Raw genomic sequence first — 22,864 nt, forward strand, 5'->3', positions numbered from 1 at the left:
TCTTCTCAGACATGACTTAGAATTCAGATCAAATAACTTTAACCTCACCCCCTCACTTGACAGAGAACAAAATTGAGGGTTACATGGCTTCTTCAGAGTCACACAGGCCATCAATGGTACAGGCCAATCTGGAGCAAATGTCACTGGACTCCCTGTCTACTGTTCTTCCATTATGCTGTGACACTGAGTTGATGTGATATGCTTAGAGTTTCACCATGGAGATGATTTGCTATATCAGAACTATAGAAAAAAACTTAATAACTTGGATGAATTAGACTCAAACTATCAACTTACATCAGTCCTTAACTAGTGCAAAACCAGCTGCAGGCTTATTTAAGAGAAAGCAATTTCAAACCCATGGATTGGCCAGCTGGAGTAAAGCTGTCAAATTACTTTAGTACTTCAGGATTGATTTTAATAAATGGATAAAAACTCTTTTTAGTGGGCATACCAATTATTTCCATGAAAACTGATGCTTGGGTGTAATTGAAAATAATTTTTCCAAGAATCTGTTAACATTTCCCATGAAATAGTAAGTGCTCAAAAAATAGACTTAAATGCCGATGTCACAATTTATTAAAAAGATCAAAGATAAATGTCTCCCAAACTCTGTCTGGAAATTATGAATTAGCGGATGTCAAATCAATGAAATTAACAACTCAGTTGTTAAAACTGATTTTGTATAATTAATGGTTATTTAACAGTTTGAAATCTTGGAGTTTATCTTAACCTGAGGTTAATGGGTCACATCTCTGGATAAATAATGAAAAGTTATTATCGGTTTTCTTCCACAGATGAATATCATCTGCAGATCATGGCCAGAATTCAGCAACATATCTGAAATTTAAAACATAGTTTAGAACCTGACTATGGGTTTTACCTCGGAGCACTGGAAGTTCACTCATTTAAGGGGAAAAAAAGGTTACCTTTACCCATGTAAGCCCAAATCTTTTTACAGATATTCTTATATAAAATTTTTAAATGTCTCTTTAAAGGATATAGAGGCTGACATTATTGACCCATTTTACAGATGCAGAGCACTCACTAAACAATTTATTTCTTCAGGTTGAGATAACCTAATATTAAGAGTTAGACTACAAAGAAGGAGTGTAATTATCATCAGGCAAAGACCTTAAATTTTGAAAAAAGTGTTTACCGAATTTAGTTAACATGAGGTTTTTACATTTCTTTTTAAGTGAGGCCTTTCATAAAAATTCTTTTATTATCTACCTCTGAAGTTATAGATCAAGTTCTTCCTGGGTGCCTGATCTGTGCTCAGTATGCCCCCAGCTTTTTCCACTTTTCATCTTTCCTCTGCTAAGTATTTTTCCTGGTCATTTCATCCTGCAATTAGGTGGCTGGAATACCTGCCTCCCCATGTGTAGGGAAACACTCTGTCTGCAACCTGCCAACTTATCAGGCACAGCTTTCAGAACTCTAGCAAACTGCAAGCATTACAATCTCGTCTTTTGACTGAGATGGGTCAGATATATTTATCCCCATTTTACTGAAGGGGAAACTGACTCTCAGAGCGATTAAATAATTTTCCCTAAAAACACAGAGCTGGTAACCGTGGCAAGAGAAAGACCCATTATTTATGCTCTTCTCACTGATGTTCCTTATTTCCTTTCTGACTTGCACAGCAAACTTGCAGGCAACACCTGTTATATACACAGAAAACCCCTTAAGGCAGAATCCAGCTTTGGTCATACAGAATCCTAATTCCAACACCTACCTCTAATTGTGGTGGAGATGATACCTCTTCCCTCATTATTAAATGTGTGGGTATATTACAAGCAAGACATTGATATCATGCTTCTTATCAGTGAATATGCACAGAAAGTAATACTTTGGTTGCTGTCTTTGTAAAATAAAACAGTACAAAAGGAGAAAAATCAACGGTGCCATTAGTCATGATTACTCATTATTCATCCCTTCTGAAGTAAGCCATACCTTGTGGCAGAAGAACGTCAATCAACCATTCACTGTGGTCCCTATAAAGAAAAACAGAATTCATTTTTGAACTTTGTTGCAATGTTACCCTTCCACGTGAATGCTTATAAGCTGCACGCTATTGCTAAAAGGCTTTTAATATAAAGGATGTGTAATTAAGAGCACTATCATAATAAACTTTTTAAATGTCTAATGCATTCCATCTAAATTATAAATTATAGGCATTTCATCATATTCAGTTATCTTTAAATGATACTTTCCAGATGCTAATTAAGTCAACCAAAATACAGCATGATTTGTACAAAGCTGAGTGTGATTCTGTGAAACGAACAAGCATAGAAAACCCATATGAATTTTATGTCATGTTTGAAAACCACAGCTTTCTTTTCTTTTTCTCTGCGGCCTTTTTCACAGGGTCAATTGAAGAGTGGAGCTGCTTTATTAAGTGGAATTGCTTTCTCTTGTCACATGGAGAGAAATACTGCAATTTTTCAGAGCTGAAATCTTTTCAAATGAAAGTTTGATATATATTAAATATCTGACAAACTAACCTTTAAAAAACAGAGAGGCTAGTGGAAAATGAAGGTAACAACCAATTTAAGTCGAAGTGATTATTCTTCTCTTCTCATTGTAGCCCTATTTCCTTTTCTTATACCTACCCTGCAATCCTCTGGCTGCATTCTTCACAGAGATACAATGGGGGTGGTTTATCACCCAAAGCTACAGACAGGGAGGGGTCTATACACATCTGAAACACATGAAAAGACAGAATGAACTCTCCTGTTTATCACGTTCCCTATATCAAGCGCACAAATGTTTCGATAATAGATTTTCGAAAGCAAAGCAGAATAAATATTTTCAGTAAAACCCATTCAACCTATAACTGTTTTCCCACATTGGAGGTTTAAATGTGGCTGCTGTGGTTTTTCACTTCTCCTGTTATTTGCAATTCAAGTCACAAATAGTGTCAAGAAATCCACCCTCTGGACTTCCCTGGTGGCGCAGTGGTTAAGAATCTGCCTGCCAATGCAGAGGACACGAGTTCAAGCCCTGGTCTGGGAGGATCCCACATGCCACGGAGCAACTAAGCCCGTGCACCACAACTACTGAGCCTGCACTCTAAAGCCCGTGAGCTGCAGATACTGAGCCACAACTACTGAAGCCTGTGCACCTAGAGCCCTTGCTCCACAACAAGAGAAGCCACCGCAATGAGAAGCCTGCGCACCGCAACGAATAGTAGCCCCCACTCGCCACAACTAGAGAAAGCCCGCGCACAGCAACGAAGACCCAACGCAGCCAAAAATTAATTAATTAATTTTTTTTAAAAAAGAAATCCACCCTCATTCTATAAAGATAAAAAATCATCTTGTGGGTTTCCCTGGTGGCTCAATGGTTAAGAATCCACCTGCCAATGCAGGGGACACAGGTTCGTGCCCTGGCCCGGGAAGATCCCACATGCTGCGGAGCAACTAAGCCCGTGCTCCACAACTACTGAGCCTGCACTGTAGAGCCCACGAACCACAACTACTGAGCCCATGTGCCACAACTACTGAAGCCTGTGCGCCTAGAGCCCATGCTCCGCAACGAGAAGCCACGACAATGAGAAGCCCGCGCACCGCAACGAAGAGTAGCCCCGGCTCACCGCAACTAGAGAAAGCCCATGTGCAGCAACGAAGACCCAAAACAAAAAACAACAACAAAAAAAAAATCATCCTGTTCTGTGGCTGTTCAAATTGCTTCTGTATTACTCATATAGTAACTCCTTCTTTAATTCAGTAAACACAATAATCTCTCTTTGGGAAAAGGAAAATGTATTATTAAGATTTAAAAATCATAACTGTTACCGAAATGCTGGCAGTAGAGAATTTTGCTTCTCAAGATAGACCTCATTCAGAAAACTTAGCATTAAATCTAACATTGAGTGATTCACTTTTCTTACTCTGGAATAAGTTCTATATATCCAACTTTCAACTTCAGGTAGTTTTTTTTCTTCCACATATGAACTGTAGTTTGTTTAACCCTGTAGTGCTCTGTTCAATTTTGAGTTATTTATGCCTATTTTCATTAGTGTAAGTACAGAGATTAAAGTATTAATCTTAAATTGATCATTAGGATATTTCAAGTATCTGGATGTTTTAAATCAAATGGACAAAACATTCAATGACTAGTAAAAACTGAATTTTGTACTTTGCATTGGTTTAAATGTCTATGACTTACTGAACTCTTTTTTTTTTTTTTTTGGCTGTGCTGGTCTTCATTGCTGCGCTCGGGCTTTCTCTAGTTGTGGCGAGCAGGGGTTACTCTTCGTTGTGGTGCTCGGGCTTCTCATAGCAGTGGCTTCTCTTGTTGTGGAGCATGGGCTCTAGGTGCGCAGGCTTCAGTAGTTGTGGCATGTGGGCTCAGTAGTTGTGGCTCGTGGGCTCTAGAGCACAGGCTCAGTAGTTGTGGCGCATGGGCTTAGTTGCTCTGCAGCATGTGGGATCTTCCTGGACCAGGGCTCGAACCCGTGTTCCCTGCATTGGCAGGTGGATTCTTAACCACTGCGTCACCAGGGAAGTCCCACCAAAGTTGTCCTTTTTTTAAAAATAAACATTTATTTATTTTATTTTTGGCTGCATTGGGTCTTTGTTGCTGCACGCAGGCTTTTCTAGTTACGGTGAGTGGGGGCTACTTTTCGTTGCGGTGCACGGCCTTCTCATTGCAGTGGCTTATCTTATTGCAGAGCACAGGCTCTAGGCACACAGGCTTCAATAGTTGTGGAGCACTGGCTCAGCAGTTGTGGCTCACAGGCTTTATAGCTCAGGCTCAGTAGTTGTGGCACACGGGCTTAGTTGCTCCATGGCATGTGGGATCTTCCTGGACCAGGGCTCAAACCTGCGTCTCCTGCATTGGCAGGTGGATTCTTAACCACTGCGTCACCAGGGAAGTCTCAAAGTCATTTTGAATTCTGTTCCTGCCCTTCAAGAAGTAATCAATCTATGCTACAGCTGAGTATGCAGTTAACATGCCTAGTACACAAATTCTTCTAGAACTTCACTCTGCCTTTTCTTTAGGCTTTTTTTTTTAATGATTTGAAGGGGATAAATGAACTGAACTTATGACCCAAGCAGCCTGTCATTTAAAGTTAAAACCCTTAGGAGTTTCAATGGTTGGGGAAGTAAGAGTTAGAATTCCTAAACTTAAATAATTATACCATCAAAATCTGTAAATTATATATTCCCTGGTGCTAAAGGCCCAGTGTGAAAATTTTCCTTAGGTAACTTTCATGCTTCCTTTGATACAGTGAATAACTACTTTGTGGTGTGTTAAATCAGGGATTGGCAAACTTTCTGTAAATGGCCAGGAAGTAAATATTTCAGGCTTCGTGGGGCATAAGTTCTCTGTCACAACTACTCAGCTCTGCTGTTGTAGCATAAAAGCAGCCAGAGACAATACGTAAGCAAAAGAGCACAGCTGTGTTCCAATAAAACTTTACTTGCAAAAACAGGCAGCAGGCCATATTTAACTGCAGCCATAGTTTGCTGACTCCTGTGTTAGCTAATTATCTGGGATTCAAGTATTTCATAAAGTGATTTTCAAATAGGACCAAGTAAAACCAAAAAACAGAGTGGGATATAATGAACTATAATTTCCAACATACTTTCATTTTAGGATCCTATCATAACTTTTGGCTCTTGCCTTAAAAGTACTTTGGACCTTATGGGGCCTTCCCGAGACAGACCCTTCCCCCATATCCTCTGCTGTAGCTCCTCTCCGAAATACCTAGTTATATAACAGTATCTGATGAACATTTCCCGAGTTGTTTTACAGATTCTAAAACCACCACTAAATGGAAGAAATTAACTACTTCATGATCACGAGCACTTTGTAGCCCCCAGACCTACTGGCACCTAAGGACTGATAATGTTAACCCCTGTGACATCACCGTGTTACCTCACCATCAACCAATTGGAGAACTGTGCACGAGCTGATCACAGACCCTGCGACCCCTCCCCCCTGCCCCCACCTGGCCTTTATAAATGCTTTGCTGAAACCCACCAGAGAGTCACGGTGTTTTCAGCACTAGCCGTCCCAGACTACTTGTATGGCGCCTTACAATAAATGCTGTGCTTTCCTTCACCACCAGCCGGTATCAGTAGACTGGCTTTACTGCACACAGGCGAGCAGACCCAAGTTTGGTTCATTACTGCCTAGAGGTATAACTCACTATTATGGAGATATTAGGCTTTTTGTGAAAATAGATCCATTTTCCCTGAGTTTTTCCCATGCACTCCATGTAGACCTCTTCTTCAGCATAGGTACTTTACTCTCATTTCTAATGAGTCATTGATACCTCTGTCAGGTAAAGATATTTTTTCATTCCATTCCAAAGTAAAAACTCCTAGGATGTTAGAACTGTAAAGAGTCATTAGAGGTTAGCTAGTTGACCTCTGACATGTTAAATGAATTAACATGACCCTTCAGATTTGTGGCTAGGAGTGTCAATCCTGTTCCGCACTGAACAGGTCAGTTTACATCCACATTAATATGTTCACATCTGACTGTTACATTTAAAAATAGTTATTTTCTATCTATAAATATAATACATGCCCAAGGTAAAGGCTTCAGATAATGAAGAAAAGGAAAGAAGAAAATTTAAATAACTCATTAACCCTCCATCTCAATGCAATCACTGGTAATATTTTGATGAGAATTACTGGTTGGTGTTCATTATGAAGATGAATATAAAATTCATATATGTGATTTTTAAACTACATTTGCATCATACTGTACACTTCATAATTTCTTTTTCATTTAACATTATTCTGTAAGCATCTGGATGTTGGGTACCCTTGATTTATATGTCATATGCTCATATCTCTGTGGGTTTGTGGAGTGCTCATATTGTAAAGAAAGAATAACCCTGAGCCAGACCGGTGGTCATGCAAAAACAGCCTCTGCACAGGAAATGACAACAAGAATATTCCCTTTCTGGGAAGCATAGAGTGAAAATGTAAAAGGAAGCCCTTTAAGAAAACTGGGATTGAGAAAGTAAAATTTGGGGGGGTGAGAAAAACGTTTAGGAACTAGATAGAGGTAGTGGTTGTACAACATTGTGACTGTGATAAATGCCACTGAACTGTCCACTCTAAAATGGTTAGTTTTATGTTATGTGAATTTTACCTCAATTAAAAAATGACAGAAAGTGGGATGGTTTGGCTTATCCTGGAGGACTGGCTATAGGGAATGGCCTGTGAGAAAAGTGAGGCCAGGCCAGAGGAGTAGACTGGGCCTAAAGAGAGGGAGAATTTCTAATTCATGATGACTTCTGCGGGAAGGAAGCCAAAAACCATTACTAATCAGGAAGTCAGAGGACTCCCAAGAATGCAGTCTGACATAAAATCAAGGAAAAAATAACTGGAAAAATTAAACAGATTTTCAGTACCTCCTTTCTGTTGATGTCTGGGTGAACGAAAAGAGGGCACTGTAACTTAGGCAGAAAGAGGAAAGGACAGATATAGAAACTACGGGAATTGTGAAAGTCTCACCACTGTGAAGAATTAAGCTGAATACTATATGAACTCACTTGTGTTTAGCTCAAAATGTCCTCACACCAAAGAAAAGTACCTTTGAACCCCAAATGTTTATGGAAGTTCAGAGGAAGAGTACACATCGTAGAATGGGAGAGGACTAAGCTTCCATTGGTGGGTTACCCTCACCTGCTCTTTCTCAGCATAAATTCATTCAATTTACTTTCATCAAAAGCAGAGATCAAGCATAATAATATAAGGATGTTCTTTGTTGGTAAGATATATCTAGATGACAATGTGATAACTGGCACTCCTGTGCCACTTTTGGTATATGAAATACATGTTTTATTCCATTTAGAGTTCTTTTTGGTTCCATTTATATTTTTTATATCTCATTTTACCTCTTCTACTCTGTTTCTAAAAATTAGAGTATTATTTTTCTATTATTTGATAATCTTTACAATCTACCTCTCTATAGAACAAGAGAGGCAAACTTCCTTGACAATAGGTTCTAAAAAGCAACTTGAACTCTAATCACTTGACCTAACTCCCACTCCTCAGAATTTAAAAATTAACCCTTGTAAATCCAGACACAGGTCTCTCCAGCCAAGTGTTGTATCCAACAAATATACCAAAAGTAATTTTGTTAAGTGGTGTAATTATTTTTCTTAATTTTCTGCTTCAAAGATTCAGGATTATAACAGGACAGAACCAATTAGATGTGGTAGGAAAAGAATAAGGCTGAGAGTCAAGGTACCTAGTTCTGTCTGCGTGACCTTAGGAGAGTGACTTGACCTCTCTAAACCACTGTTCCCTTACCTCTTTTGTAATTTTCCATGTGTTTGCTGTCCAACTACCTCTCAGTCATTTCAACTAAGTCACATCTGTGATCTGAGCTAAGACTTAACAATTTTATCTGTTTTTGTCCTACGACTCTTGAATTCACATAGTCACACACTAGACCACTCATAACTTGTAGCAAACACATGAAAACAGGGCCAAAGTACATTCCCCAGAGTTTATTAGCCCAGACAGAAATCAGTCAAGGACTATGTAAGTGTTTCACCAGAATTATTCTGATAATTAGCGCAGTTCTCCACAGCACTTGGCTATGAACTCAGAGTCAAATCTGCAGATATCACTATTCATTGCTCTGTCTTGAACCAATCCACCAGAGTACAGTCAGATCCAAGTAGAGAACAGTCATTTGAGATGACCACAGAGTACAGGCTTCTGCTTTACAGAGAAGGATGCAATCTCCATTTCATTCAGCAATTTGCTCCTGATAATTTGACCACTGACAATATAATACAGCACCATGTCTAATCAAACAGTACCTTCACAGCTGGTTTGTTAATTGCATTGTGGCATTCAGTGTGCTGGCAGTGGATGGGGTTCCAAGCTGTAAAGCAAAGCATAGCTGATGAGTATTTCTCACTGAATTATTCATGCCCTAGGAAAAACACAGCAGATACTTCACTAGTTTTCCTTAAATAGAACCATCATCAGAAGGTTTCCTAAAGTAATTATTTTTTTTTCAGTCTATGAAGTATTTTTAAATTAAGCAAAGATATCACAACCCCATCCATTTTCCTATGGGGAGAGACAAGCTAATATAAGGTGGCATACCCAATACCATAATATTATTTCACAATGATATACCATTAGTAAATTCTTAGAAGCTTTTACATCTGTGTTTTCACGTGATCCTCCCAACAACCCTGTGCCATAGATACAGCAGATTATTAACCTCATTTTATGTGTAAGTTAAAATTTAAAAGGTTAAGTAGTTTGCTATGGTCACAGAGTTAGTAAATGAAAAGCTACGACTAGAACATATATCTCTTGGTTCTCAAAACTGTGCTCTTTTCACTATAGTATACTATGCTAAACATCCTAGATTTTTGGCACCAGGAAGTGTTTCAGATTAATAATAACTGAAATGAGTAGTAAGGCAACCTCCACCATTCCATTTCCCACCCATCCCCATTAAATATGGAGACTGAAAAGATGAGTTTCTTGCCCAAACGAAATGCGTCCCTCTCACACATTAGTCACAGTCTAAACCTCTGCTAGTGTGCTAATACCCAACTCCTCAACACAGTATACACACAGAATGAGGACAAGAACCAAGTGATCTGAGACAGATCAGAAAGAGAATTACAATTACTTCTCATCATCCAGATGATTCTGTAGCCCAAGGCACTTAGCTAACAATATTCCACCATAAAAAAAAATGCAATAGGATTTTATGTTTGAAAGTAGGACATTTTTCTAAATCGCCATATTCTAATCCTATAGGACCATGGTTGGCCTAATATATAAAAATCTGCAGATGAGAAGATATTCTTAGTTACATGTCTAATTATAATCCAAAAATATTTGTTATTAATGATCTGAGCCTAAGTTGTGCTCTGAACATTTTGTAAAATTTTCTAAGAGTGTCCCAACTTCAATTCTTCTATGCTATTGTTAGACCAGGAATAAGACTATGTGTCTGATTTGGAATTCAGGAAAATATGGTCAACAGAACCAGTGACCTTAAAAAAAATACACAATGGGTCTATTTATTTAAAAAGAAGTACAGACTAGAACTACTACTATAATAACATAATATCATATTGATTATATCTTTTGAGAGAAAGAAAGAGGAAATGAATGAGTAAAGAATGGATGAATGAAGAAATAATTTAAATAAAGACATTCCATATTTGTTTCCTACATGTGGAAAAGTCAAGATACAGTAGCAACAAGTTTTCTTGTGTAATTAGAGAAATCTAGAGAAAAAAGAGTGCCTTCAACCAGTACAGAAGTTGCAAATACATGGAACGTGTACCCCATTCCTCCAATCCCAAACTCATGACAGATAAGAGCATTCTTTCCTGCTGAGTCTAGAACTGGCCTTAAAATCTTTCTCAACACTGAGCTCCAGGAAGTCACCACTAATCAAAACAGAGTTGGCATACAAGATGAAATCTGCTAACCATCTCTGAATCCATGTATTATGAGAATATTTGCAGATCACTTTATAAATATTAAGAAAAAGCTCATGACATTTTAAGATAAAAGTAATATTTAAACTACATAACAACTGTTACGGCACAGGTACAACAAATTAGAACGTGAAATGGCCACAGCACTTGATCAGAGCTCCAAAAACTCCTGCTCTGCCAGAAATCAATGCTTTATATGTGGATGGTGGGGATATCTAGGAGGTCCTACTCCTCTTTTTATTCTATTTTTACAGGATGTCACTAACTTAAGCACAGGTTGTAGAATACCTCCTTTAAGTTCACCAAAGTCACACTAGATTTAAGCTTACTAGATCAGTGATTATTGGCTTTTGTTTTGTATCACAAATCATCTGTAAAGGTTTTTAAAATATGATGCCTGGAACCTCAAAGCCCAGGTATCTGTAACTGGGAAAAGCAACACAGTTGATTCTGATACAAGGACAATCTACATACCTTACCATATGGCAAATATTTTCATGACAGACCTCCCTTTATTTGAAAATAAAAACAAAAATATAGCATAACCATGGCAGACAAGAATTCTGCTTCCAAAAATGACAGAGTAACTTGTATTAGACTCGCCCTCTTACCATAAATAACTAGAAAACTAAAAAATACATGAAACAACTGTTTTAAGAAACCTGACTACAGGTAGTACAGGACAATGACCTTTGAGAGAAGAAACAATGAAATGAATCCTACAATTACCCTTGGTCTCTTCCTGGAAGCAAGTTCCAGGTCTTGGGCCTAGAGGTAGAAAGATAAGCACAGTAGGGTGGTTTCATTGAGTTGAGGGGACAAAAAAAGAATTTAGAAAGGCAAAGCGGCTTAAACTTGCTGGGTAGAGTACCAAAGACGAGGGATCTATGCAAAGAAAGAGCTCCAGATATCTGAGTAGGAATCCTTTTGGGTCTTTGGCTTTACACTAAGCTGAGCATGTGTAAGGCAAAACTCCATTAAGCTGCTTAGAGAAAACTACGGGGGATCTGTAAGCTTAATAATTCCTACATCTCATACAGGGCTGAGAGATATTTGAGCTTCAACCGGCCAGAGTGGAGGGAACTCAGTGAAAACCTGCGATATTCAATTGAGACTCTAGGAGGTCACACCTTAGTAGTTGGGCTAAACTAACATTAGGGAAATGGCTAGTCCAGGTTCACCCTAAGAAAATATAAGAACAAGGCTTGAAAGGGTCAAGCTGATCCACCAGTAAGCTGGCTGCCAAAACAAACTTCAATGCACTGTAATGGAAGGCAGCAAAATCCAGACACTCAATAATGTAATGTTCATGAAGTCCAGCATCCAGTCAAAAATTACTTGATATTTGAAAGGGGAAGAAAATATTATGCAAGAAAATATTACCCACAATTAGGAAGAAAAAATTGGCCAATATAAACAAACCCAGAAACTACAGAGATGAGGTAATTAGCAAACAAAGATTTTAAAACAGCTATTATAAACATATTCAAAGTAAAACATGAACACAATGAGGACAGAGATGCAGGACATAATAAAACAACCAAATGGAATTTCTAAAAATTAAAAATACAATATCAAAAATTAAAAATTCTCGGAATGGGCTTAAAGGAAGATTAGACAATGCAGAAGAAACGATCAGTGAATTCAGAGATGTAACAACAGATCCTACCCAAACTGAAGTACTGGAAGAAAAATAAATAGAGCTTCAGTAAGTTGTGGGAAAACATCAGGCAATATACCTGTGGTTAAAAGCCCAGAAGAAGCAAGGTTGTGGGGGTGGGGATGGAGGCAAAAATTTGAAGAAGCAATGGCCAAATTTTTTCAAGTTTGATGAGAACTATAAACCCACAGGTCCAAGAAGCTCAATGAATCTTAGGCAAAATAAAAGCAAAGAAAATAACACCAACACTCATTATAATCAAATTGATGAAAACCAATGATAAAGAGAAATATCTTAAAAACAACCAGGGAAAAAAAGACATTACTTACAGGGGGACAAAGATAAGAATGATCACTGGTTTCTCGTCAGAAACAATGCAAGCCAGAAGACAATGGAACAACATCTTTAATAGGCTGAAAGAAAAAAACTGTCAACCTATAATTCTAGACCCAGTGAAAATATCCTTCAAAAATGAATATGAAATAAAGACTCTTTGAAGGCAAACACAAGATAAGAGAATTCATTGCCACCTGAGTTCCACTACAAGAAAAGCTAAAGGAAGGTCTTCAGGCTGAAGGAAAATGATACCAGATGGATGCTAGGGCCTACACAAAGGCATAAAGAGTTCTGAGCATGATAAATATAGTGAATAACTACAAACAACTTTCTATATATATAGAAGTAAAACATTTGATAAAAAACTAAAAGGATGGGAAGGGGAAAATGAAAGTGCACAGGATTCTTGCATACGTGTAAACTAGTATAATATTACTTGAAGGTAGACTATGAAGTTAAAGGTGCATATTGTAATTGTAGAACTGTAGAGTATTCTTTTTAAAAAAAGGTATAACTAACAATTTAAAAAGAGAAACATGGAATAGTAAAAATTAACCAAAAGAAGGCAAGATATTAAAATGAAAAGGAACAAAGAATAGATGGGAAAAATAGAAAACAAGCACAAGATGATAGACTCAAGCCCAACCATATCTATAATTACACTAAGTATAAATAGCCTAAACAATAAATACATTACATGTAAATAGTCTAAAAGACAGAGATTGTCAAATAGGATTTAAGTTTTTCAAAAAGCATGACCAAATATATGCTGCCTGTGAGAAACACACTTGAAATACAAAGGTAGAGAAGTTAAAAGTAAACGATAGAAAAACTTATACCATTTAAATGCTAGTCATAGGAAAGCTGGAGTGTCTATATAAATTCAGACAAGTAGACTCCAGGACAAAGAATATTACCAGGAACAAAGGAGGATGTTTCACACTGATGAAAATGTCAATTCATCAAGATAACATAACAGTCATAAATACGTGTGTATCTAAAGATAGAGTTTCAATTTACATGAAGCAAAACTAACAGAACTAAAAGGAGAAATAAGTCTATAATTAGTGTTGTAAATTTGAACAATCCTCTCTCAGTAATTGATAAAACAAGCAGACAAAAAAAATCAATAAAAATAGAAGACTTGAACAACATTCTCAACAACTTGACTTAATTGATAACTATAGAATTCTCCACTCAATCACTGTGGAACAGACACAGTGTCTAGGTAACATTTACTGAGACAATATTCACATTCATAAAGTAAGCTCCAAAAATTTAGATGGAGTGATAGAATAAAGTATGTTCTCTGACCACAATAGGATTAAACTAGAAATAAATAACAAAAATATACCTGGAAAATCACCAAATATTTGTACATTTAAAAAAATATACTTCTACTCAATCCATAAATCAAAGAAGAAATCACAAGGAATATTATAAAATATTCTGTTCTGAAATACAATGAAACCACAGCATATCAAATTTGTAGGATGCAACTAAAGGAATGCTTAAAGGGAAATTTATAGCTTTAAATTCTTATTTTGGAAAATTTTAAAGGTCCAAAATAAATGATTCATGCTTCTACTTAATAAGATAGAAAAAGAAAAAAATAGATTAAATATTAGTAGAAGGAAGAAAATAATAAAGATAGAAGCAGAAATCAATAAAATTGAAAACAGAAAACCAACAGAAAAAGTCATAAAACCAAATGCTGGGTTTTTTGGAAAGTTCAATAAAATTGATAAGCCCCTAGGTAGCCTGATGAATAAAAAAATAGAGAAGAAGTAAATTATCAATATCAGGAATGAAAGGTAGGACATCACTGCAGATACTGCAGACATGCCAATAAATTGGACAAGTTGGATAAAATGCCCACATTCATCAAAAAACTTGGTTACACAATTACAAAATTCAACTCAATTAAAAGTAGACAGTTCAATGCCCCATAACTGTTAAACTGAATTCATAATGTAAAACCTTCCCACAAAGAAAGTCCCAAGGCCAGATGGATTTACCAGATGGATTCACTATTAATTATTAAAGGGATAAATAATACAAATCTTACATAAATTCTTTCAGAAAATAGAAGAGGAGGAAACACTTTCCAACTCATTTTATGAAGCCAGCATTACTCTATAAACAAAACCAGATGAAAACATTATAATAAAAGAAAACTAAATCAATATCCCTCATAAATGCAGGACCAGAATCACTTAACAAAAAATTAGCAAATTGAATCTGGCAATATAATATAGCCAACAATGTGGAATTTATCCCAGGAATGCAAGGTTGGTTTAACATTGCAAAGTAAATCAATGTAATTCACCTTATTAACAGAATTAAGGGGGGAAGTCATATGATCATCTAATAGGAGAAAACACATTTGACCAAAATAGACATTCACTCATGATAAAAACTCTCAGCAAACTATGAATAGATGAGGACTTCCTCAATATGATAAAAAGCATCTGTGAAAATCCTACAGCTAACATCATGTCTAATGGTGAATGTCTGAACACTTTCCCCCTACAGATGAAGGAAAAAAACAATGATATCCACTCTCAGCACTTCTATTCAACACTGAACTGGAGTTATGAGCCAGTGCAATGAGAGAAGAAAAGGAGAAAGGAAGAAGGGAAGAAAGAAATGGAAGGAGGGAGAGAGAGAGAGGGAGGCAGGCAGGCAGGTAGGCAGGCAGACAGACATACAAATTAAAAGAAAAAAAAGTTTAATTATCTTTATTTTCAAGAAAGCATAATCATATATACAGAAAATCTTAATAAACTTACAAATAAGCTACAAAAATTAATAAGTGAATTTAGGAAGGTTCAAGGATATAAAAGTCAAAATACAAAAATCGATTATATCTATATAAATAATGTCAATAGACAAGTAGAATATTACATTTTAAAACACTACTTATAATAGCACCCAAACCAATAAAATATTTAGGAATACCTTTAACAAAATATCTACAGGACCTGTACACTGAAAACTAGCAAATATTGTTGACAGAAATTAAATACGACCTAAATAAATGGCTAGAAATGCCACGTTTATGGATCAGAAGACTCAATATTGAGTCTTTTCTCAGGAGGTCAATTAAACTACAGATTAAACTACATATTTAATGTAATCCCAGTCAAAATGCAATCAGACTGTTTTGTAGAAACTGACAAGCTGATAGTAACATTTCTATGAAAATGCAAAGGTCCTAAAAATAGTCAAACAATTTTGAAAAGGAACAAATCTGGAGGATTTACACTACATAATTTCGAGATTTACTATAAAACTATAGTAATCAAGATAGTGTGATACTGGTGAGAGGACAGACAATGAAATAGAATATGGGGTCTAGAAACTGATCCACACATATGTGGTCTATTGGTTTTCAACAAAACAGTCCAGGTAATTCAATGTGGAAAGAGTAATTTTTTCAACAAATTGAACTGGAACAATCGGATATCCTTACGGGAAAAAGTCAACCCTTACGTCCCACCATATACAAAAATTAATTCCAAATGGATCATATACTTAAATGTAAAAGCTTAAACTACAAACTTCTAGAATAATACACAGGAGAATTTCCTTATAACCTTAGGAGAATTTCCTTATAACCTTAGGGGAGAGGAAAGAACCATAAAAGAAAAAGGATCAATACACTGAAATTTACCAAAATTTGAAAATTTTGCTCTTTGAAATACCTGAAAAGGAAATCCCCTGATTAAAAGGACATATTCACAATACATATATCTGAAAAAAGTCTTCTATTTTGGACATATAATAGACAAGCAACCCAATTTAAAAATGAACAAAAGATTTCATTGAGAACTTCAAAAATATATGTGTATATATATATATATATATATATATATAAAGCACCTGTAAAGATGTTCATTAGCATTAGTCATCAGAGAAATGCAAACTAAACAACAACGTGATATTACTACTTGGCCATCAGAATGTCTAACATTAAAAGACCAACAATCCCAAGTGTTGATAATAATATAGAACTAGAACTCTCATATACTTCTGGAGGGAGTATAAGATGGTACAACCACTTTTGAAGAAGTGTTTGGACATTTCTTATAAAATACACTTACCATATAATCCAGCATTTTCATTGCCAGTTATTTATCAAAATAAATAAATGTGTATCTTCATAAAAACACTTTTATATGAATGTTTATAGCTTTACTCATAATAGGTAAAATGTTCATCAAGAAGTGAATGGATAAACTGATATAGCCATACAATGCATTACTACTCAACATTTTAAAAAGTGAACTACTTATATACCAACATGGATAAATTTTAAAAACATTATGCTGAGTGAAATAAGCAGACACAAAAATAGTACATTCTATACGATTCCATTCATATGAAATCCTAGGACAGGCAAAACTAGTCTATAATGACAAAAAGCAGATCAGTGGTTGCCTATGGTGGATGGACTGAAAATAAAACCAGGAGATATTTGTGGGGTGATGGAAATGTCCTGTATGTTGATTACAGCTTTGGTTACATTAGTGTATACACTTGTCAAAAGTTATCAAACTATGCTTAAAATGGGTCATTTTATTGCATGAAAATTATATCTCAACAAAATTGATTTTTTAAAAAAATGAAGGACCAACCAAATGTATACTTCAAAGGAAATGAAATAGTATACTGAAACCTGAGAGAAAACATTTGTCTGAAAATTATCTAGTCAATGAATCAAAAGATTTTAGGAAAGTGTGTGGCATCTGCAACATGAAGCAAGAACATAAGACCTCTATAAAAACACGAGTAGACAGTCACAGAAATTCAGGGTGACATAGGACACTAACAGAATGAGATAAAAACAGAGTTAGGTAAGAGACATGATAAACGTAATTAAACTAAAAATTAGATAGCAAAATTAGAGACCCTCATTCAGTGCAATAAATAGAGCTGATTTGGGGAAAAAGTCAAGTAAGTTATAGAGTAAACCAACCTGAAAAACTAAGAATATAGAGGAAAAGACAAATGTATGGAAAATAGTGGCTATTAACAGCTACACAGCACAGAAAATGAAAACATGACCAATGAGTTACAGGTGTTCCTGAGAAATAAACCAAGACAATTTGAAGAAAGCAATAATTTAAAATTTCATTAATGTGAAATTTCCTGAAAAAAGGACCTGAATTTGCAGATTGAAAGTGTTCTTCACATTATAGAAATTAATGAAAAGATACTTATATAGAAATATTTAAGAAAAGGGGTTTTTTTTAATAAATAGATAAGGCTCCAAGAATTAAGAACAAGAAAGGTAACTCCTGTAACAGATAAAAATCACTGGTCTAAGATTTGTCTTCTATAACTCTGAAATTCCAGGAAACTATGAAGCACTTTTTACATGTTTTTCACAGTGAGGCAGAGGTTACTTTCATGTGTGAAGAAACAGAAAGACATTCTTAAATATGCCTGACCTCAAAAAATATATATGACCTTCATTTCACCATTGAAAATATTACATTAAAAAAAGTCTGGGTTCCATTTCTCCAGAAACAATAGACAAATAAATTCAAGTCAGTTCTCCTAATGAGAACAATTAGAAAACCGGACGAGATTAAATGCAAAAGGAAATAAACAAACAAACAAAAACCCAGAGAATTGTATGGGAGAATGATGGCGCCATGATCCAAAAGAAAATGGGATTGCCAAAAGGTAGGCCTGGCATTTGAGGCCACTCTTTCTCCTTTGCCTATTTCTCTTTCTGCCAATTCCACAAGATGAGCAGATTTCAACAGACTCTCTGAAATAGGGGAACTAAATTTGGAATTGGGTGACTACCAAGGAATGGGAAACCTAAAAATCTCCCTGGGCTGTGGGTAGAGGTCCCAAAAGGTCACACCTAGGAGTAAAGAGGAACCAGAAATAGACCACCCCTCACAGGGACTGAAGACCAGCTTCAAATCATCTCAAGAATTGACCACAGATTTTTTTTTCTGAGCTGCATTAAAGTGACCTGGGTTACCAATTCTACAGCCTCCTGCCAGAAGCAAACACACAAACACTCTCTGAAGAAACATAACTTAATCCTAAACCTCAAATTAACTCCATAGTTTTTCTATCTAATACCTTGCACACAATTATTTTAAAAAATACAAATACAAAGACAAGAAAAAAAAAGAAATGACAATAGAATCAGAATCTCCAGAGATCTGGAATATTGAGTTATCAGGAAAAGACTTTAAAATAACTATGCTTAATATATTCTATAAAGTAAGAGACAGTTAGAGAATATAATCAGATATTGGAATTTTTAAAGAACCAAATGGAAATTCTAGAACTTAAAAATACAATTAACAAAATTAAGAATACATTTGGGAAGTTAACAATTAATGATGGGGAAGAAAAGTCAGATAAAAAGATTCAGAATGAAGCACAGAAAGATGAAATGAGAGAGGAGAATACAAAAAAATATTCATAGAAGACATGGGAGAAAAGATGTAACATATGTGTCATTGGAATTCCAGAAAGAAGGATGAGAATATGGTATAAGCCATTACTGAAGAAATAAGGGAACTTCCAGTTACAGCCATGATGTTTTAAGAATGTACTGGACTTACCCTTCAACTGGACAAAATGTATAAAGCAACTTGTTTCCGACACTGGGCATAGATTTTAACACAAGATTGCAATTCTCTGAAAAGAGGGGAACACGCAAATTAAGTTCTACATTCACCTTGGTTTTCTGCCTGGGAACACTTGCAAACTGCAGCAAAGAGAAGTGAAACCCAGTTAGTAATTAGCATTTTCAGTGGGTAGAGGAAACATCAGAGTGAAGAAGTGCTAATGCAACTGGAATTTGTAAGCAAAGTGAGAACAGCAGGGAGTGCCAGAGAATAGGTCCCATAAATCTGTGTAAGGATGCGCCTCAGGTCCTTGGCTTAATCCTAAACTGCATGGTCTCACAGAAAAACTTCACAAGGACTAGCAGAGAACACATACTGAATGCTTGAAAGCTGAACAGAGATTTTATAGGTCACATTGTGCTAGAGATGCACTGTATTTCCAATGTAGCCAAAGTGAGGAACGTTGGTGAACACACCAGATATTCAGGAGACCACAGATAGGTCACTACTAAAAAACTAAAGGTCAATATCCCTGATGAATATAGATACAAAAATTCTCAATAAAATACTAGCAAACTGAATTCAGCAGCACATGAAAAGGATCGTTCACGATGGTCAAGTGAGATTTATCTGTGGAATGCAAAAATGGCTCAACATACACAAATCAATAAATATGATACATTACATTAGTAGAATGAAAGAAAAGAATCATAAGATTACCTCAACAAATGCAGGAAAAGCATATGACAAAACTCAAAATTCATGATAAAAACTCTTAAATTAAGCATAGAAGAAAAATATCTCAACATAATAAAGGCCATATATAACAAGCCCATGGCTAACATCATACTCAATGGTGGAAGGTTGAAAGCTTTTCCTCTAAGATCAGGAACAAGACAAAGTACCCACTCTCACCACTCTTATTCAACCTAGTACTGAAAGTCCCAGCTAGAGCAATCAGGCAAGAAAAAGAAATAAAATGTATGAAAATTGTAAAGGAAGACATAAACCTGTCTCTATTTGCAGATGACATTATTTTATATATATAAAATCCTGAAGACCTGACAAGAAAACTGTTAGATCAATGAATTCAGTAAAGGTGCAGGATAAAAAATTAAGATACAAAAATCAGTAGCATTTTTATATACTAACAATGCATTTTATGAAAAAGAGATAAAGAAATCAATTTCATTTACAATAGCATCAAAAACTATAAAATACTTAGAATAAACTTAACCAAGAAGGTGAAAGGTCTCTAGTGTGAAAACTAAAAGACGTTGATGAAAGAAATCAATGACACAAATAAATGGAAAGGCGTCCCAAGTTAATGAACTGAAAGAATTAATATTGTTAAAATTTCAATACTATCAAAAGCCATCTATAGATTCAATGCAATTCTGTCAATATTACAATGGCATGTTTTATGGATGTAAAAAACACTCCTAAAATTTATATGGAGCCACAAAAGACCTCAAACAGCCAAAGAAATCCTGCAAAAGAACAAAGCAGGAGGCATCACATTCCCTGATTTCAGGCTACACTATAAAGCTATAGTAATCAAAACAGTATGGTACCAGCATAGAAACAGACATACGAGCAATGGAATAGAACTGAGAGCCCAGAAATAAACCCAAGCATGTATGGTCAATTAATATTTGACAAAGGGAGCCAAGAGTACTCAAATGGAGAAAAAACAGTTTCTTCAATAAGTGGTGCTAGGATAAGTGGATATTCACATGTAAAAGAATGAAACTGGATCCTTATCTACTCACAAAAATTAACTTGAAATGGATTAAAGACTTAAGTGTAAGACCTGAAACCATGAAAATCCTAGAAGAAAACATAGGAGTAAGACTCGTTGACATGGGGTTGGTAATCATTTTTTGGATATGACACCTAAAGCATAAGCAACAAAATCGAAAATAAACAGGTGGGACTCCACCAAACTAAAAAGCTTCTGCACAGGAAAAGGAACTTTCAACAAAGTGAAAAACAATCTATGGAATGAGAATAAACATTTTTAAACCATACATCCAAAATATATAAAGAACTCATGCAGCTCAATAGCAAAAAAGAAGAGGAAAACAATTTAAAAATGGGCAAAAAACCTAAATAGATATTTTTCCAAAGAAGATCTACAAAAGGCCAACAGGTACATGAAAAGGTGCCCAACATCACTAGTCATTAGGGAAATGCAGATTAAAACTACAAGGGGACTTGGGGACATGGTGGGGGAGGGGGAAGCTGGGGCAAAGTGAGAGTAGCATCGACATATATACATTACCGAATGTAAAATAGTTATCTAGTGGGAAGCAGCAGCATAGCACAGAGAGATCAGCTCCGTGCTTTGCAATGACCTAGAGAGGTGGGATAGGGAGGGTGGGAGGGAGGTTCAAGAGGGAGGGGATATGGGGATATATGTATGCATATGGCTGATTCACTATATGTATGCATATGCCTGATTCACTTTGTTGTACAACAGAAACTAACACAGTATTGTGATGCAATTATACTCCAATAAAGATCTATTAAAAAAAAAAAACACAATGAGATACTACCTCACACCTGTTAGAATGACCAGCATCAAAAAGACAAGAGAGGGCTTCCCTGGTGGCGCAGTGATTGAGAGTCTGCCTGCCGATGCAGGGGACACAGGTTCATGCCCCGGTCCGGGAAGATCCCACATGCCGCGGAGTGGCTAGGCCAGTGAGCCATGGCTGCTAAGCTTGCGCGTCCAGAGCCTGTGTTCCACACCGGGAGAGGCCACAACAATGAGAGGCCCGCGTACCACAAAAATAAAATAAAATAAAATAAAATAAAGACAAGAGATAACAAATGCTGACATGAATGTAATGAAAAGGGAACCCTCATGCACTATTGTAAATTAGTGCAGCCACTATGGAAAACAGTAAAAGGAACACTCAAAAAGTTAAAAATACAACTACCATTTCCACTTCTGGAAATATATCCAAAGGAGACAAAAATACTAACTTGAAAAGATATCTACACCCCCATGTTCACAGCAGCATTATTACAATAGCCACGACATGGAAGCAACCTAAGTGTCCATCAATGGATAAACAGATAAAGAAGTTGTGAGTACAAATTTCCAGTTATAAGATAAATAAGTACTAAGGGTGTAAGGTACAACATGATGATTATAGTTAACACTGCCGTATGATATATAATAAAGTTGTTAAGAGAGTAAATCCTGATTTCTCATCACAAGGAGAAAAAATTTTTTTCCTTTCCTTCTTTTCTTTGTGTTGATATATGAGATGATGGATGTTAGTTAAACTTACTGCAATAATAGTTTCACAATATATACAAATCAAACAATCATGCTGTACACCTTAAACTTATACAGTGACATGTTAATTATTTCTCAATAAAACTGGAAAAAAGAAAATTTCAATCAAATAGGAAAAAAAGGAATAGTTTTCAAAAGAAAAAAAGAAGGCAGTTTAACCTTCAAAAGAGCAACAACTTGGCATGAAACTAGAAATCAACCACAGAAAAGGAAATGAGAAAAAATGATCACATGGAGACTAAACAACCTGCTACTAAAAAAACCAATGGGTCAACAATGGAATCAAAGAGGAAACTTTTTAAATACCTTGAGAAAAACAACAATGAAAACACAACCATATAAAATCTATGGGATGCAACAAAAGACAAATATATATATATATATATATATATATATATATATATATATATCTGAATCATTTCACTGTACAGCAGAAATTAACACAACATTGTAAATCAACTATACTTCAATAAAATTTTTTAAATTAAAAAAAAAAA

The 22,864-nt window shown here is 35.8% G+C and overlaps 1 protein-coding gene across 5 annotated transcripts in view; it reads right to left on the reverse strand.

Annotated features, from left to right (window-relative positions):
• UNC79 (unc-79 homolog, NALCN channel complex subunit) overlaps positions 1-22,864 on the reverse strand; it is a 279,675-nt gene that overhangs the window by 149,901 nt on the left and 106,910 nt on the right. For all 5 annotated transcript variants that reach the window (XM_079914612.1, XM_079914610.1, XM_079914611.1 and 2 more), the window contains 3 exons: positions 8,801-8,865; positions 2,613-2,701; positions 1,954-1,994 (listed from right to left, as the gene is read on the reverse strand). In XM_079914612.1, coding sequence (XP_079770738.1) covers positions 1,954-1,994; positions 2,613-2,701; positions 8,801-8,865 — 195 coding nt within the window. The remainder of the gene's footprint in view (positions 1-1,953; positions 1,995-2,612; positions 2,702-8,800; positions 8,866-22,864) is intronic.

The sequence above is a fragment of the Stenella coeruleoalba genome, assembly GCF_951394435.1.
Source record: "Stenella coeruleoalba genome assembly, chromosome: 2".
Lineage (NCBI taxonomy): Eukaryota > Metazoa > Chordata > Mammalia > Artiodactyla > Delphinidae > Stenella > Stenella coeruleoalba.